At 38.9% G+C, this 19,063-nt stretch overlaps 1 protein-coding gene across 1 annotated transcript in view; it reads right to left on the bottom strand.

Annotated features, from left to right (window-relative positions):
• Positions 1-13,440, bottom strand: part of bean1 (brain expressed, associated with NEDD4, 1) — a 35,670-nt gene extending 22,230 nt beyond the window's left edge. The window contains exons 1-2 of the mRNA XM_067512856.1: positions 12,892-13,440; positions 6,573-6,692 (exon numbers count right to left, since the gene is read on the bottom strand). Coding sequence (XP_067368957.1) covers positions 6,573-6,597 — 25 coding nt within the window. The 5' untranslated portion in view covers positions 6,598-6,692; positions 12,892-13,440. The remainder of the gene's footprint in view (positions 1-6,572; positions 6,693-12,891) is intronic.
• Positions 13,441-19,063: the final 5,623 nt, after the last annotated feature.

Genomic DNA, 19,063 nt, shown 5'->3' with positions numbered 1-19,063 from the left:
GCACAACAACAATAGATGGACACATGTTGTAGATGGAGGAAAAATTCCAGTTCAGAGATGGTATCTTCTGTTTTTGCAGTATTGATTCAGGTAATTAATTCAACAAATGTTCCTCAAGGGGCTTAACTCCTTAAAGCACCAATGTGTGTTATTAGCCCATGCTGTCACATGTACTGTAAATGTAAGGGCTCTGTAGATTTCTAACTTTCGCAAGTAACTCCAGGAAATGATCTAGTATTTCTTGAAAATGTCAGAAAGTTTGTTTAAATCTGTGCTGTAGGAAAACAATACAGCTTTACAGACAGATGACCCCACAGCTGACAACCTTCACTGGGACTTGAACTGATAATTGGTTTGTTAGTTCATTGAAAAATGCATTTGCAGCTGCTGTTGGTGTGAAAGGAAGACAATAGAGAAATGTTTTAATGAGCAGGTGCATTGGAGGGCTGGGAGGTTCATTAGATGACTTCTGGTCTGGTTGTGTCCCTTCAGATAGTTACAGAAAAACTTGTATAAAAAAACTATAACTAACCAAAAGTGTATTTCTGGCAAAATAAATAAATAGAAAATTGATGTTGCCATCTACCACAGTCTGTCTGCCAGTGAAGTATATCCTAGTGTGGTTGGTCTAAATCCAGCTTTGATTGATCAATAAATGCTGCAGAGCAAGTTATGATTGGTAAATGCCCATGTAGCATCAATACTGATTGGTGAAATGGCCTCATAGCTTCAACTCTAAATGCTCAGCGAACCCTTTAAACCCAGTTTTTATTGGTCAATCAGGACTTCAGAACACCATCTACAGTACTGACCAACACACACACAAACACACAATCCATCTGTTGAAATAAGCTGTGATTAGGCTTTTTTCAACAAGTGTGTGGCTCAGATGTATTTGGGGCCAATGTGTCTAATTTTCTGTGACCATCTCACCTCACAGCAAATCCCAACAGAACTCCTGCACTCCCGTGCACTTGTCGTCCTTTTTTGAATGTTCACAAAGTGTGAGACAAAGAGCAGCTTCCCTGCATCTGTTGGCAATAAAACAATAGCTGGCAAAAACACTGCAGTACTGTTTGCACTCACTACCACCTTCCACTTTTCCCTCAATGTGTTACATTTAGCAGGAGTGCTCAGGTGTCCCTTGTCTGACCTTGTTGCTCCTTGTTTTTCATCTTCCCCAAATGACTCACAAGATGGCGGTCTCCAGATTTGGTTGTCAAATCAAACATCTATAACCTACGCATGGCTTCACAGACAACATGCTAATGTCTGCTTTGCCTTTCTGCATGAAACAATCATGCCGCACCTAAATGCACGCTGGGACACACACCTGCATCACTTACAGTAATAGACATTGCGTCTATTACTCTCAGCTCTTGTTATACTTTAAACATATTCAATCAGTTGGACAGTCATTTTAAATATAAACATTATTATCCATTTACAAAAAACACAACCTTTTGACATTTGCTGGTTTTCCCTTTACACAATAAGCTCTTGGGTGACATTATCACCTTTCTGGCCTGACTAGACAGATAAAAGCTGTGAAATTGTTTTGACGTTTTAGAAAAGAAAGAAGTAGATGTGTCTGCTGAGAATTTGGCAGCCACATGCCTGTCAGGGCAAGTTTAACCTCAGCAAACTGGCATTGCACATAAAACAGTGTCATGGTTAAAAATAAGAATAAAAATATATGGAGCAGCTGTAAGAACAGTGTTGAAAAATACAGTGTGCATTAAAAGTATGCATGCCCCTTGGAAACTATCAATCAGAGTAGGTTCAATTAGAAATATTAAATAAAAAAAAATAATAAATTTCACGCAAAAGTGAGAACAGATCTCTACAAAGACACCAAAATAATTAAAATACTAATACTAAGAGTAATTGATTGCATTGTTGTAGTGATTCTGAAATCGCCAGTACCTGGACCTTTCACATTCAGATGTAGCGAATTTTTACTACATTCCTTTGAATGCATTCAGTGCACTCCACTAAATGTGTGACTTCTATAGTAATTCTTGGGTTCTTGTCTATATTTTCTCTATTTGTAAATGTTTTTATTTTCAAGACAGAACACAAGGAAAAGGCGCCAGTAGGGGCTGCAAATTATTACTATTATTTGCTTTCTTTTTTTTGTTTGTATTTTGAGTGTTTGCAGCAGCGTCCCCTCCTTTAAGTGACACGGTTTCCATTGTTCGAAGCTGTAAGAACTGAGCGTTTACCACACAAATGGGTACCCTATGGGTCAGCATGTAACGCAAAGGAACTTGAAAAAATGATGCTTTTTGACATTTCCGGCATGAAAATGGGCTTGCACATCATATGTGGTTAGGATCATGGACATGGTAAATAAAATATGGTAAAAGATAAATTAGCCAAAACTCGGTTTAACGAACTGTCACAGGATGTGAAGTATGACGGTCCATGCCCATCTACCACCCAACCGCCCACTTCCTGCATTAACATAACTCATGCGGTGCTAAGCCTACCTCTTGCCAGCATTTGCTTCTTTAGGCCACACATTAACCTTTCAACTGTAAATGATAATGATGATAAGTCTTTATCAAAAGAACAAAAACTCCAGTAGTATTGTCAGTTCATGTTCAGCCATCCATTCAGCGCGGTGACACTAAAGAGCTAAGCCAGTAGATATTTACAGATGACAGAGCTAATGAACCAAAGAGGAAGATGCAGCCAGTGTAGTCAAAGTGAGCCAGTGTTGGTCAACAGTGACACCAAGGACATTAGAAAAGACATTTAACCTTCACTTCTCCTTCCTTCCCCCTCCCTCCCACTCTGCCCCCTTCACTTATTCTTTCAGCCGTTCCAAGCCACCTCCCTCAGTTTGTCCCCTTGCTTTCCCCACCACCCCCACTCTATACAGTACTTTGCTCCTTTTCACTTCTTTTCTTTTCTTTTCCCATCTACATCTCATCCTTTTTTGTCTTTTCCTTTAAACCGTGCTTCATTACTCCCTCGATTATCCAAGTGTTTATTCATAAAATTTTCATAGAAAGTTAAAAAAACACTTTTTTCTGCAAGTTGTTTTCCATTCTTGTTTTTACACATACACGCACACATACAAGCATACAAAGTTGACCACCTGTGGTGTGTATTAATTGTCTGAGGGCCGTAGTTAGTGAGGTGGAACCGTCTTGGTATTTGCTGACCTGCTGGCCCATGAAATCGCTCTGCATATGCACGCACCTCATATAAATTTAAATAGATTTAAATAAATGACCTTACAGCGTGACTAGATTGGATGTGGGCACAGATGGGTGGCTGGATGGATGGATAGATGGATGGATGGATGGATGGATGGATGGATGAACATCGAGAGATAGCTGGATGAGATAGAAGATGAAAAAGGCCATTAAATGCTGTTTTTCCTCCCATTTCCATAAAGCATAGGAATGTAATGATTGATGGCTTGGCGGCGGGAAGGTAAGGCGTCATGGCCAGGGGCTGATAGATGGATAGATGATGTGTGCAGCGAGGGGGAACTGAGAAAAATTCCATTTCAGATCTGTACTCATCTGATGCACGCACATGCCAGTGCTCTAATATGTAGATTGTGTTTTGCCTTTATCTTTTATTCTCAGTCCTGGACAAGTAATCATAAGGGTTTCACAAACCTGAATCAAGCTTTAACAAAAGGTCAGTCAGCAATATATTCATGAGTACAACTCGATCAGCTGACTGCCGGAACCCAGTTGTCAAATTGCTCTCAGACTTTAAATCTGTTGTTTTCTCTACTGCTGTCTGCTGTCATCTTAACTCAATGTTCAATTGTGGTCCACCAGTGCTACCCCGTATGTATGTACGCCTATGCACCTAAACTGCAAGTTGTATTATGTTTTTGCAATCAGAGGAGGATAACTGTATGTTCCTAGGGTTCTTACAGTGCAAATAATTTGCGGAACATGGTAAGCATTCAAACTAGAGAACTGTCATTGTACCAGGTCCTGTGTTTGATTAGGTTTAGGCAAAAAACACTTTAGTTAAGGTTAAAAATCAATAAATTAATCAAGTCTGAAGTAATATCTAGATCTATTTTGGTGGATCAAAACATATTGTTAGCAACATTTTACTGACTTGTTCAGAATCAACATACTTGCTATACTTGCTATTCTTTTAGCTAAAATATGTCTTTGGAGGACGTCTTTCAGTTTAGATGATGCCATCTGAAATGATTCTGGTAAAGCATGTCAAACACAATGACATTTGCTGTTTTATGAGCAACCAGATAACATCATCAGTGTTGAAACCCTCCCCTGGATGATGTCACAGAGGATTTTTCCACAAAAAGAAGAGAAATATTTTCTTATACAAAGGACAGAGAGGAGTTTAACAATATTAAAATACATATACTCGCCCAACCAGAGCCATAGGATGCAGGGTGTAAAACCAGTGAAGTCGCCCTTTAAATTGCCAGGCAAACATATTTGCGACTGGTGACAGCATCAAAAATCTAGTATCACATCCATCCTTTTACTTAAGCCTCTAACCAGCAACAGCTTGACTCTATATACATGTATTATAATCATATCATGGCCTGATGTGAAAATGAGGTTTACACATAATGTCACAATGTTTGTGTACTCAAAGTCGAAAAAACTAATTTAATTACTTATTACAACTGATCTTCCTTGACTGATATAGCTGTGAGTCATCATAGCAACAACCATACAGTACTTCAACATTAACATCCAATCAGTGAGTTACATAAAGCACGAATGTTTTAAAAACACAAAAGGGTATAGCTGCATTACAAAACCATAAAACTCAGGTGCCATGTGAAACTAGCTGCCATACAACAATAAAATTTATCATCAATACAAAAATGTGCAATTGGTCCTATACATCATATATATCACCAATATAATGTTTTGTCTTATTTCTCATTGTCTGATCTAGAAACACAATTTTCTTCTGGCTATAATTGACTTTCGATGTTGTGAAGTCTGAAGGTATCAAATTATTGTTTCTTGTTTCTGCTGCCTAAAGGCACGCTGGAAACATTGGAATTCATAAACTGAAATAAAAGCATCTAAGAAAGCTTGGTACAGTACAACAACACTTGGGCATACAATAACTTCTGGAACATCATAGGTACTTTGCGTACACGAGTCAGAATACAGAAGACAGAATAAAAGCGGAAGACCGTTGAAGACATTGATCTGTCGCCGGTGTGTTAAAATATGACATTTTCTGCTTCTACGTTCCAACAGGGGCCATTCTTGGTAGGATGACACAGGAATGAGTAAAATGTCAACCTGTACAATACACCACACGAAGAAATGCCTTGACACATCTATAGAGCTTAGCTTTTTATCTGTCTCCGTGCTCTGTTCTTTTATTCATCACTCCATTTCTCTTCCTAAGAGGGAAGCACTATTAGTGGGGGTCTAAACACCCTGGAGCGGACGGAGGGATTTCAGGTGTCAAGGGAAAGAGAGAAAGAGTCAGAGAGACGTGTGAATAATAGATCAGCGAAGGGAAAGAGAAAGTGGAAAAGAGTCTAGGGAGGAGAACGAGGGAGGCATTAAAGGTGGGAAACGGAGAGAAGTGGATAAAGAGAAAAAGAAACGGATATAAAAGGCGCTTTCTAAGGACAGTCTGATAGCGATGCATGCAAAAAAAGAGGAACATAGGGGGGTAAACTGTAGCAACTGGGACAAAAAGACACATCTATGAAAGTCATCCATCCATCTATCCTTGTATCTGTTCATCCATCCATATATCCATCTGTTCCTCCCTCCCTCCATGTCTTCCCTGCCTTCAGTGTGGTCAGGAGTTGTTGCGTAAGACTTCAAGCGATTCATCTTTTATTCAGACAGGAAGCTTCTATAAATATGTCTACCTTGTTCTCTGGAGTTTGGAATCTCAACCTGCAATACAGCTAAAAAAGAAATAGAGGATACCCACAACAGCAGCGACAACAAATCAGATCGCACGACACAATCTGAAATCATTTCAGAGGGACCAGTCCTTCAAGCTGTTGTGCTACAAACAGTTACTATTTCAGTATATGGAAAAAAGTTCATGTGATTAAGTTTTTTTTCCTTCAATTCGACTCAATCTTAAAGGGAAAAAATTGTATACACTCCTCAATGTTATAAAGACAGTAACTGCCCAGTATGTTGTGTATTATTTCTGTGTTTACATCACTTCAGTTTTCATCACTAATCTGTATGTCGCACTTGTCTGTCTTCAGATTTAAAACCTTTTCAAATAGGAGAAAAATCTCATCTAGTCCAGCAGGATTTATATGTAACCCTGCAAACATATGAGTACATTTGGTACATTTGTGATACATCAGAGTTAGTTAGGTGTGTGCTCCCAAGCATATTATTACCATTAACATTTTAATGCTCAACGTAAATGCATATCTTTCAATTATCAACATGTGTTTCATGTGGGTCTCGTGACCTTTTCAATGAAAATGTAGTTCAATGTGTTTTAGGAGAATTTACGCCCCTGTCAATATCTGATGTGAGAATAAATAATAGTAATAATGAAGGAGCAATTAAATCATTAAAACCATTAAAAAGGTTAATATTTCTTACCTGAGCAGATCAATTTCATCAGCATGAACCCCTGTTCTCTGTGTTTCCTATTGGCACATCTCAACAGGCAGGAAGCCAACTTCAACTGGTCTCCACCACACAGAGCAGCTATATATGTGACTACGAAGACACGGGGAGAAAGAGACAGGCAGAGCAGCACATTAGCAAGAAGAAGAAGTAGTGAGGTGGACTGAAGAGAGCAAAGAAAGACAATAAACAGCTGACAGGTAGAAGGAAAATGAGAGAAATAAATGATAGGAGGAAGAGATGCTGTGTTGTTTCAGAGAGAGAGAGAAAAGGGAGGGAGAGTGAGCAGAGAGTGATGTGTGATTCACAACCTCTAAGCCCAGCTGTTTATAAAGCCCCAGGCAAAGTGTGTGTGTTTGTGTGTGTGTGTGTGTGTGTGTGTGTGTTCATGATGCATGAGAGGCAGTCAAGTGGCCGCCCACACCACCGAGTGTGTGAATGTATTTGTGTGTGTTCATCGCTCCTTCCGGAACATGGCCACAGGGTTCAAATGTTCCAATCGATACCTGAACTACACACACACAAATATACTACTTCACAAAGATTTAACAATATAGTTGTTACTTCTACTACTAATAACTATATTATTGTTATATTATTACAGCGTTATTGCCTCCTAAAGATAAAATTTCCATACAATTATGCTGCACCTGTAAATACATTGCGTAGTGAGTGAGGATATGTTGTACATTTAAGTAAATGGCAAATAACAAATAGATCAGAACAGAACAGTCAAATCTTAACAGACAAAATATGTCTTTTCTGTCTAAATATCCAATCTTGCAGGACAACATCTGCTTTTTGGGACTTTATGGTTTTATGCACACGTTTTGCTGCCATCCACAGCGGCCAGTTTCTGGTGTTTGTGTTGCAGTTAGCAAGTGAAGTTTTTCATTAGTCAAAAAAATATGTTGCCTCTGACCATGCAGCCACATTATTCATTTGCTGTTGCAATGAGGTGTTTAGGAAGCATGGTGGCAGTGTAAAATGTAATCTCAAAAACAGGTTTTTACCACTTAATCTTATAGTTTGTAGCACACCTTTTTTTTTTAGCTTAATGAGCCTTAGCTTAAGATGAATCAGTTGGTGGGCTGCCTTCATCTTTCAAACCACTCTGCTTAAAATACAAAAATATAAAACCTAAATTACTACAAATTAGATATTTTATTGCAATATTAGATATTGAATACATTCTCTGGAATCATGAATATGTTCACTATGAATGCATTTACAATTTGCCATCTACTGTCTGTTAATCGTCAACATATTCTCATTATGTTAACAGGCATTGCCTGCAAAACCAGATTTGCATTTGTAGTTGTATTAACTTGTATGGCCATTTAGGATTAAATACATTTTAGAAGACAGGACAGAACACTTCTTCGATGCTTCTTTCTTATCTTTGTCTCCACACCACCACCTTACTGACAACTGTTAATGATGCTGTAGTCTAATACGGGACTGGTTCATGAATTTATGTCGTTTGACATATTTATTAAACTCATTCTACAGCGTGTAGTTTTATTGTAGAGTTTGCTATATACATATTTTGTAACCTTTTATGTATTTGAAGAATTTTAACAGAACTTGACTCCTGTGTTTCTAACCTGTACAGCTTCCTGTTCTTTTTTGTAATTGTCATTTTCTTTTTACGCACAGCTACCGTTATACCTCAAGCTATCTGAGCCTTCTAAGCTACTCAAGCTTTAACAAATAGATCTGACTTGGGTAAACACATCCCAAGCTGCTGTCAAACACATTGTTGCTGTCAAGTCAAAGCTGAAAGACGTCACAGTGCAGTCTCTTTAATTCTGATAAATCGTGAAAGCTGTGCAAGATTTAATCCCCCACTTCCTGTTCACTCCTGTGTGTGTCTGTGTGTGTGACTCATGTGAACCTGCGATGCATTCTGCTTTGTTGTTACATAACTGTCCCTGCTCACACAGATATTACAGTCAACACACTCTGTCAGCTCAGCTGAACTATCCCTCTTTCACTTCTCTCTCTCTCTCTCACACACACACACACACACACACACACACACACACACACACACACACACACACACACACACACACGTCATACCAACAGTCAACTACCAGTCTAACATTCATTAGACAAAAAAAAAAAACTGAAATAAAATTATGTTCGTATTATACTTTCATAAGGCAACACTGGTTTGGTAATTTTCCTTTAGAATTTGTAAAGGAGACTTGTAACCTGGGCTAATTTATCATTTCACTTGAATATTTCTCCTTCTTTATTCCTTTTTTGTATGCTGGGTGTGCCCGTTGGCCTATGTGGTCCAAGTAGAAATTTGTGCCATTTGGAGCAATGAGCAAGCTGCCTCACACCAGGGTCAAAAACACTTGTTAAAAAACTTTTTCACATTTCCATATCACATTTAATTCTTTTGGCATGAAAGCAATGTAGGTGCTAGAAGTGTAATTGCAAATAATTCACAGCATGTGTATATTGAAAATGTGTTTGATCTTAGGGAAGTTTCTTTGGTCGAATCCCAATTCATGTTTTTGGGATGGATATAAAATTAAAATAAATTATGTAGGCTGACCCCTTTATCTCTAACTTTATTCTCATTTCTGTTTATTAGATTTTGCACACCGTTTACAGAATGAGGGAGTGTAAAAAATTATGTGTGAGTGAATCATTAAAATCCCTGCTCCAGCCTTTAGAGTAATTTATAGCATGAATAGGCAAAACCATGAGTGGACCCCTGTTGGTGTGTGGGGAGTGAAGGGGCACTCAATTTACACACTCACACACACACACACACACACACACACACACACACACACACACACACACACACACACACACACTGGATTGAAGAATTAAGGTTTTTTAAATTTAATTTTCATTCATTTATCTTTGCAAAAATGAAAACGTTGGATCCTGCAGTTGCACTTGTTGCTACATGAAAAAGTTTTAATTCACAGAAATATATCTGATCAAATGTGCTTTTTATGAATATTGTATGTAAATGAAAGTGTTTGGCAGTAAAGATTGTATAAAATAGTTATATAGGATGAGGCAATGAATTAAATTTATGAGTATTTTGGTTTTGGAATAAAATGCCTAAATAAAAAAAATATTGAGATTTTGTATTATTTATATATTTTATATAATTGCTATTATTTTTTGGTTCTTAGGAAAGTAAAACACATGCAAAGTGTGCAATAGCTACAAAGAAAGAAGAAGTTTACTCTCAAACATGCTACTATAATATAAAAACTATTGTTGTGGAAAATGAATGAACTGCATTAGATGGAATATAAGCAATGGGGGTTCAGAAGAGTTTTTCAGACTCGGGTACAGTGTCAAAATGGAAAGGATGCCATTTCTCTGCAGACTTGAATTACAGCATTTGCCAACAGTAGATTACTGCCAATTTCTCTAAATCATGTATAAATGTCCTCAGAGACAGTTTGGTTAATGATGAAAGGCTTCTGAATATCCACATTGGACAAGCAGGGCAGAGTACTGTGTAGTACTGAATACTGTGTGTACCTTATATTTTTAATGTCATTACAGAAACACTGCAAAAAAATAAAATAAAAATGCAGTACATGTGAAAAAACAACATGAGAATAGTTTTTTGCTCTACCACAGAAGCAAAGGCAGAAATAGCATGCCATCAAAACATCTTGGGTAGGAAGTGTGTGTTTACACCCCATTTTGTACCAGCACTAAATGGTGGGACTTTGATTCATGCATTTAAAAAAACAAAAATGAGACATGAGTCATGGAATACTTTCAAGCATGCTATTATTTGGTGAGGACTTGTATGGCATATGATGAAATTGGAAATAAAACATAGCACTTACAAAGCTGCCATAAAACAGTACCTTTAACACATTTCTCAGGTGTTACACCAGTGCTGGCTGCAAAAAGCTCGAGACGTTGCACAGCTTGTAGTACTCCCATGGATTAGTGAGAGAAGCAGAAGGAATCAGGTATTGCCCGCAGCCACAACAGCGCTCCATCATTTCCACATCTCTCTTTCTAGTATTCCCTCTCTGTCTCTCTCTCCCTCTTCTCATCCATCTCTTCCCAGCTCCCTCTGACAGTCTATTTGGCCCATATAGCCCTGTCATCCATTCAACCTGTCAGTCCGGCATGGGAATGGCACCTATCTTACACCAACTCGTGTTTGTAGTTTGGAGCGCCCGCGCCAGTGTTGAAACCCTGTGCGTTCAATTCACGTGATGGCTCAAAGAGGTGTAAGAGGCATTGGTGGTAGTTCAGCTGCAATATAATAAATCCACTCAGGGGACCTCTGATGCCTATGTACAGTAAAGGAGGAAGGAAGATTTACACATTTTTCTGCGTAAATCACCTTCCTTGGGCTGTTGTATTTGCATCATGCCATGATCCTCAGATGAACACTTCCACAACATTGGTTACTATGAAAGATATAAATCAAGGTTAAACTGAGGTGTTTGAACTGCAGAAATCCCATCTCACAATCATACATCCTGGAGGCTGTCTTGGCTTTTTGAATTTCTTAGAAATTGAAGCACAAGTGTCAGGCTGAAGTGAAAGGGCTTTTTGTAGCATTGACCTTCATACACTAGTTGAGTGCAGAGAGAAAGACACTTAGATAAGCCATGCTGGGGCTCTGGTATCCTCTAGAGAATCCATAACTATGTGCTGTCCTGACACTGAAGCTCTTCAAATCACAATGTCAACCACTGTCACACTATACACTACAATTGGTTTTGCATTTAGTTGCTGAAACACTTGTTTAGACATTATTTGTTCGTATTCTGCAACCTTTTTTCAAATCTTGGGCCTACAATTTTGTTATATAATCGCAAACCCTTAAAAGGTAGCATGAACGTGGTGATGAGTGATGAAATAATGTACGAAAACCTGGCTTCACTGTTGCTGTAGGTTATTAGGGCTACTGTACTTCACTGCAGAAACAATAGAGTTAAAGTGTGTGGGAGGAAAGCCTGGGAGGAACACTAAGCATAAGAGAGATGAGCCTATCAAAAAATAAATAAATAAAATCACTATAACATGTCTACAGTATCTCTTTAGGGACGAACAGTGCGCTTATTGTACTGAATAGTCAACTCCTAAACAAACAGTGATTCTATACTATTTCTCTTATGGGACATTTTGGATTCTCTATTGGCACCAAGTGTGAGAGCTTCAGAGCTTCCTTGACTTTGAACACCTATTCACAAGAAGCATCAGCAAATATGAGCCATGTCTTGCAAAAAAAAGGGAAAGGTTTATCATGGTATCACACACGATAATGTGAGGGTGGCTGCCTGCCAGATGAAGCTCAGAAGAAGCTGGGTGATGCAGCGGGACAATGGCCATAAGCATTGAAGTAAATCTACCACAGATTGAATTCACAAAATCCTCCTTTCGTTGTGACCCAGTCAAAGCCCAGACTTTAAACCAATAAAGATGCTGTGGAAACGACCACAAGTCAGTCGTTGACACCAGACGTCCTAAAAACATGGCTGAGTTGAAACAAATGATCCATAATTCCTCCTGAACAGTTGTGCAGGTCTGATCCACAGCTATAGGAACCATTGGCTTGTGGTCATTGGTGCTAAAGTTGATTCAGGCAGTTATTAAATCATTGTTGCTGTTATTTTTTCCACCATTTAATGGGTGTATTCAATAAACATATGATAAAGATGATGACTGTTTGTGTTCTGTCAGCTTAGAAATATTCAGATCACATTTCATTTTACAATTTTTTTTACAGAAAACCAGGAACCTACAAACAGTATATCCTTGCTCTTTCTTGTTACGGTATTAGGGAAGCAGGGATAGAAAAAATTCAAAACCAGTTCAACCTCGTCAGCAGTTGAAGTCCTGGTTTTAAAATGTTTTTTAGTTTTAAAAGTACATAGGCAGAGTAATGTACATCATGTTTTTGTTACTGACACATTTTAACAGCATTCACATGTTGGAGCAGATCAAGGTGGGACTGATTTTAAAATTCAACTTATATGTTGATAAAATTTTAAATCTTGAACGTGCGCTAAATTACATATGTGCAGTAAATGACCATGAGCGATCCTTAACAGTGTTTTATGTGATCTGTGGAATATTACATAATCTCCTGCCGTTGTTATACTGCAGCAGGTTCATGAGACTATGAAGATCCAGTAATGTCACTTTAATTCACCGAAGCTTACATTAAAAACAACTGTAAAACCCTGGTGTCATATCTGTGTTTTCTATAGACAGAGTTTAGTTTGGTAAGGAAAGCGAGACAGAAACGAAGACATATTTAGCTGCTCACCTGCAAAACATGTAGAAAAACGTGTCCACGGGCTGTCAGGAGTTCTGGCATCAGCTCCTAAATGTGGCTTCACATCATCACTGCCAGCAGCAGCAACAACATCTGAGCCTGAGCTCCGGTACCCAAGAGGTCCCCACTCTCTGTCTGTCTGTCTCTCGGGACTTGGCCCACCTCCTTAGAATAGCGCTTGGTTAAACTCGCGGTGATTTGATCAACAGAAAGAAGCGCTCCGACCGTCCGAGCATCGTCCTCTCTTCACCACCATCGCCACCGTCTCCACAGTCCTCCCTGCCTCCGTCCACCGTTTTCCCTCCTCATCTGCGCTCACTCTCCTGTGGACACTGGCATCATTATCGTCTCACTCCGTCCTCTGTACTATGCGCCGTGTGTCTGTCCCCTGACTCGGTTCAGCAGCCCAGGTAAGTGTGTCAAGCCAGCACGGGAAGAGATGGGCACGGGTGAGACAGCCAGCCAGGAAATCCCTCACCAAACCCAAACTGCAGTGAAGCTCTGAAAAATCACTTTAGTATTGCAAGAACAATATGCAAGAACCCCGACCCCCCCCCCGGAAACGATCCAAGGATTTACTGTCCCCACAGGTACATGGCACCACACGATGGCATGAAAAAGCATTTCGTGGGAGAATATGTAGGTTAAAACATAAAATCAATGATAAAATACTTTAAATGCAAGTAGTAGAGACAAACTGTGCTTCCACATTTGTGGCAACATTTTAAATCCAGGCCTCAATCCCAGTTTGGTGTGGAAGAACTGCACTGGTCTGAACAGGTGATTCTACTGACTCCGATTAAACTCTTCTTAATGCTGCAGCCATTCCTTCAAATGATGTTTTTGTTCATAAGCTGTATGAGTGAAGAGGGTTTTTTTTTGTTTTGTTTTTTCTTTGTGTGTGTGTGTGTGTGTGTGTGTGTGTGTGTGTGTGTGTGTGTGTGTGTGACTGCACCTTTAAGACTGCAGGCCTGAAGTGACTGGTTGATTTTTCTCTTAACCTTCCTGCACCTGGAAGAGTTGGACAAATTACACCAATGTTAATGGCTGTTCAATGCACAGCGACACACTGACCATAGCTGAAATCTGTTTAGTTACTTTGCAACATTTTACAGTAGCTTTAACCACAGCACTAAAAATAAGTCTGGTTTGCAGAAACCTTAACACAAAGACTTTTAAACAAACAGTCCCTGTCTGTGGATCTGCTCATTAATATTTTTTTAAAGTGTTGGGATAAGATATTGCTTTAAAAATTCTCTGTGTACTTTGGTACAGTTTTTTGTTGCTTTATTTGAGCATCTTTACTTCATCCACTACATGTTTTGTGCATTGTAAAATATGGTTGTAAATATTATCAATCTCTAAAAGAATTTGAGAGAAACCCCCTAATGTTTAAACAGATCTTAATTAACTTAATTAACAGTTTTCTAAACTTGTACTTTAGCTTCTGGTATTTGAGCTGAATTTACTTCCATCTATATTTGTTTCCTTCTCCTTGGAATGAAATGTAAAACTACCCTTGATGATGACTGAAATCAATCTGAAGTTGACTTAAAATCAAACGATTTTAAAAGTAAAGTGTGAGATGTTGAACATAATGAACACGCTGGATGTAATTTATGCTTTGAACCACAGTGTGGCGACACAGACCTGCAGGATTTTAGCCAGCAGCGTGTTTGGCTTTTTTAAGGTTTTGCTGTGTTCTCCATTATAAAGATATCAAAGAAACATTTTCTAATTTCTCATGCACATAGAGAGTAATCAGAAATGGTAATTAACATTTCAAAATCAAACTCAGTCAAAGTCAAACTCAGAAACAAGCCAAACTGTTACTTCTGGATACAGTGACATTTTTGTAAAAATTGTCCTTAGAAATTATGTTTTTAACCATTTCTGAATCATACACACAGATGCAATTAAGTGTCTGCATACGTGCACGTTACATTTGTTGAATCACTCAAAAAAGTAAAGCAAACACAAGAAGAAACAGTTTGTATTCAGGTAAAACTGATTATTTTTGCATTATTTTGAATGTCATTTTGGATTTAATTAAAATGTGGCTCCAGGCCAGCTGTCCAAAACTCTTGGACTTGTTATAGAAAAGACTTTGCAGCACAAGACAAAAGCAGGGCAAACAATGGGAAGGAGAGAATGAGGGAAATGGGATATCCTCCTGCTCTTAACATCGTTTTAAAGTATTGACTGTTTTACAGACAGGACGTTACACAGCTAAAAGTATTGGCATCCATTCCCAAACAAGGAAGGGCAGCTTTGTCACACTGCATCTGTAACAGCTCCTGCTTTTCTTACTTTTTTTTTTTTTTTAACTCGGGCTTATTTGTCTGTGTGTCAGTTGGATGTTTTGATGCAGATCTGCTTTTTTTGATGGTTGACTGCAGTGCTTTTTCAAAAGACCAGGCCTGATTCCAAACGGGAGGGGCACTGGCATATTTTAAGTAATCCTGCTCTACCAGGACTTACATGTAGGGAATTGAAGCCCCATAATTCTAGCAATGCTGTGTTCTACCTACTTAGCTACACGCCACAGCTTCTGACACTGACAAAGACAAAACCACATCTGCTTTACAGACCAACAGAGGCCATGGAACAAAAGAAACCCAGACTCAAATCCTGACACACATAACCTGTGCGTGTGCCACAGTGTTTAGTCTGTAGATGTCTGTGTTAAACCACAGTGAAATACTTGCCTAGACCAAAACCAAAAGTAAACCATCTTCTCCTCCTGCAATAGTATTAGAGACAGACTTTATTTATGAGATTTGTTCGCAAGATGTGAGCAAGAAGACAAGTTGGCAGATTTCGTAAAATAACATCAGTTTGTCCCTGACAATGCTCATGTCTGTTGAGTTGGACAGAGAGGCTTAATGATTCACCCGAGTTCCACCTCTAAACCTCACAGCTAAACCTGGGTTCTTCTATAAATCCACTGGAAATTCTTCTTATCATTTGCAAAGAAGCCAAACACTTTGAGTCGGGGGAAAATAATGGCAACGTGTGCTTAAAATAATGCAATGCAAAAAGATCTAGACTAAAAAAATCAACAGCTTCTAAGCTTTTATATTCCACTTCTTTATGTGAAATTTGCGTTTGAAAGCTTTTCAAGCTTGGAATCTTTTTCCACAAGCATGAAAAACTAAAGATCCAGTTTTTCTGGCTGCAGCATCACATCACATTAAGCAGAAATGTTAAGATGATTTGCGTATCATTTTTCGTTTCACTCGTTTCAAACTTGAGTCCTGTTTCTTTTTCTTAAACTGGGAATGGTTTTGAGAGTTTGCTTATGTGCATAAATTGCATCTACAAAGAATGACTGAAGGGTCTGTGAGGATTGAAACGATAACAACCGATGAGCTGATTCCTTTCCTCGCATGTTTTTGATAAAAGGCGAGTGTTAGCAACCCTCACAGCAGGTTTTCATCTGAGTAAATCTGCTTGCTCAAATGTTTTACAGCCAAAGATTCTTCACTAACTGAATTTCACTTTCACAATTTATGGCATGTTTTAAAATAGACTTGCAAAAAAATGGTGATGCTGTGTGCCAGTATAAAGTTTCTCTGTTGGTGAAACGAGATTGTGTTAAAACCAGGAAGTGATGCAACAGTTGAGCATGCAAACCTGCACGTGCTGTACAGTATTGAATGCCTTTATACAAACCCATATGATGTGTGCAGCTTTTTGTTGCTGCACTGTGCTCAGGTAAGTAGATGTGCCGCTATTGGACATTCAAATGTGCTGTTTTTTGTGCAAAAAGAAACACACATAACTGCTCATGACAAGACAAAGTGCATTCTCCAACTGGATTACATGCTGTGGTCATGTAAACAGCTATCCATATCAACCCCTTTTGCTCGTAAACACACACTGCAGCCCACTTCAAAATTCAGGCATTCTTTGATCAGGCTTCAAAGGATTATCCATTTGCAGTCTCCATGTAATCATATTCAAGGATAAAGCATGCCTGAGTTTAATAGTCGGGTTTTGGGGTTTGACCATAACGCAGTGTTCAGCATGTTGCCGCCGGCTGGTCGCAACCTTTTCCTCGCCACAAGTATTGCAAAGTAAAGCTGAGGTTGAAGTTTGCCTCCCCTCCTCTCTCTATCATTTTCATCTTATTTCATTCCTTCGAGTCTCTGTCCTTCATGCAGACATCCATCACGTCTTTCACCTCTCTCACTGCTGTGAATAACTGATGACAGGGTGAATTTGGTGACTGTGCAGCTCACATTTCGGTGAAAGCTTTTACAAAGTGGCTCTGTTCCCGATTAGGTCAGATTAGAGAGAGAAAACTATCAAAGTTTTCATTCTGAACCACGTGGAGTCACAAATGAACTACAAATGGCGATTCGTGGTTTGGCAATATGTCATAACCATAGAACAATCATGAGGCACATTCTTTTTGGTCTTTATCAGTCTGTTTGTGTTTTACAGTTGCTTTTAGAGTTTGGTGACTCGAAATTGCCAATAGGCGTTGATGTGACTGTGAATGGTTGTCTGTCTGTGTATGTCTGGAGACCTGTCAAGGGTGGACCCCGCCTACAGTAATGACAGCTGTGATAGATTTCAGCCCAACGCAACCCTGAACATGTTCAGTTATTTTAGATAGTGGATGGATGTGAGTAGGTTAAGCTACTTCTACTTTTACTTCACTACAATTCAGAGGAATTTATTGTGCTTTTACTACACTAGATTAATTTTATCACTATAATTACTAGTTACTCTCTGCGGTACATTTCAGATGTTATGTGCATGGACCCTCTGCTTTACAGCATTAATCAAATTCATAAAGTCAGGGTGGACTGCCAGGAAAAAGCATGTTAAGGTGAAGCTGTCAAAAAACAAATATTAATTTTTATTTATCTTTATTTATTTAACAAAACACAATCTTTTAATTTCTGTAAGATTTGTGGTACTTTGGAAGTCTTGTGGAAGTTTAGGAATATTCCTATAACCTATACAGATAATCAGTGGCTATTTTGCTTCATTGCTGAGGCATTGTGCTATCATGCAGGAGACTCCACGTCCAATCCCTGTCTAAGCAGGGGATTGAGTTTATAAATTCAGTTTGTATGTGGAGACAGCTGTGGCTCAGTTGATGGAGTCATCCGTGAACCGCAGGTTGCATGTTGAAGCATCCTTGGACAAGACACTAAACCCACAAGTTGTAGTGCCCTGAATACAGCAGCCGTCCACAGCAATTTACCCATGGGGATCAATGATGTACTGAAATCATAACTTATCGGCAGCAGCACAGCATGTTTCAAAATAATCCACATGCAATGTATGCTTGCATGCATGTGATTAGACTTTTGCATTTTCCTGAGCAGCTATAAATGCATTTTACAGCGTTATGTGCCGACGTAGACCACCCAGCACACATTTACACAGGCTAAACATCTCATACAGATAAACGTTATTATGAGTTGCATGTACTGCCTGTTCTCTCTCAAGTTGGTCGGCATCTCACGACCACAAACCCTGTTATGTCACATCATTTTATGGATGGAGCAAAAAACAGTTTTATCCTCTTTTGTGGGACCAGTTATATGGATGTTTTGTGCGAAGAAAGAAAAAGTCATTTTGACATGTCCATTTTAAGACTTCTTCACACGCATGTAGCTTTAAAGCCTGAAGGTGTTCACACATCTGGTTGGTTTTAAAGCATGATTTGTCAGCCAGATCACCATAACAAAAAGCTCCTCTGTGGTTTTAGGATATAGGGTTAAAAATGGGTTTAGGTTTAGCTCATTTAGTTGTGATGGTTAGGGTATGGGAATGATGAATGCATTGCTTCAGTGTGACTCCTAAGAAGGATGCACACACATCTACATGTACTGTAGTTATGTGGACAAAGTTTTACTCACTATAGTTGTGTGAAGACATTTCATCTGGTGTTCACAGCTTCACAATGTTGTATGAGGGTTAAGACTTGGTTTTAGTGTTAAGAATGTTTTAGGAAACATTTGGCAAAGTGGTGGCTTCAGCATATAAGGTACAATTTAGTGGGTAGGGAGTGCATTTTGTCCTCACTGCTATAGAAAGACAAACATATGAACGTGTGGTTTTTCAGAGCAGGGTGCCAACCCAAGACATGTTGAGAGAAATGTCATCACTTTGGCATTTCCCCCTCTCTTTGTCTCACTAA

This window comes from Channa argus, chromosome 1 (assembly GCF_033026475.1).
Source record: "Channa argus isolate prfri chromosome 1, Channa argus male v1.0, whole genome shotgun sequence".
NCBI classification, from domain to species: Eukaryota; Metazoa; Chordata; class Actinopteri; order Anabantiformes; family Channidae; genus Channa; species Channa argus.
Note: the sequence above shows the minus strand (reverse complement) of the source record. Positions and strands in the feature narration are given on the sequence as shown.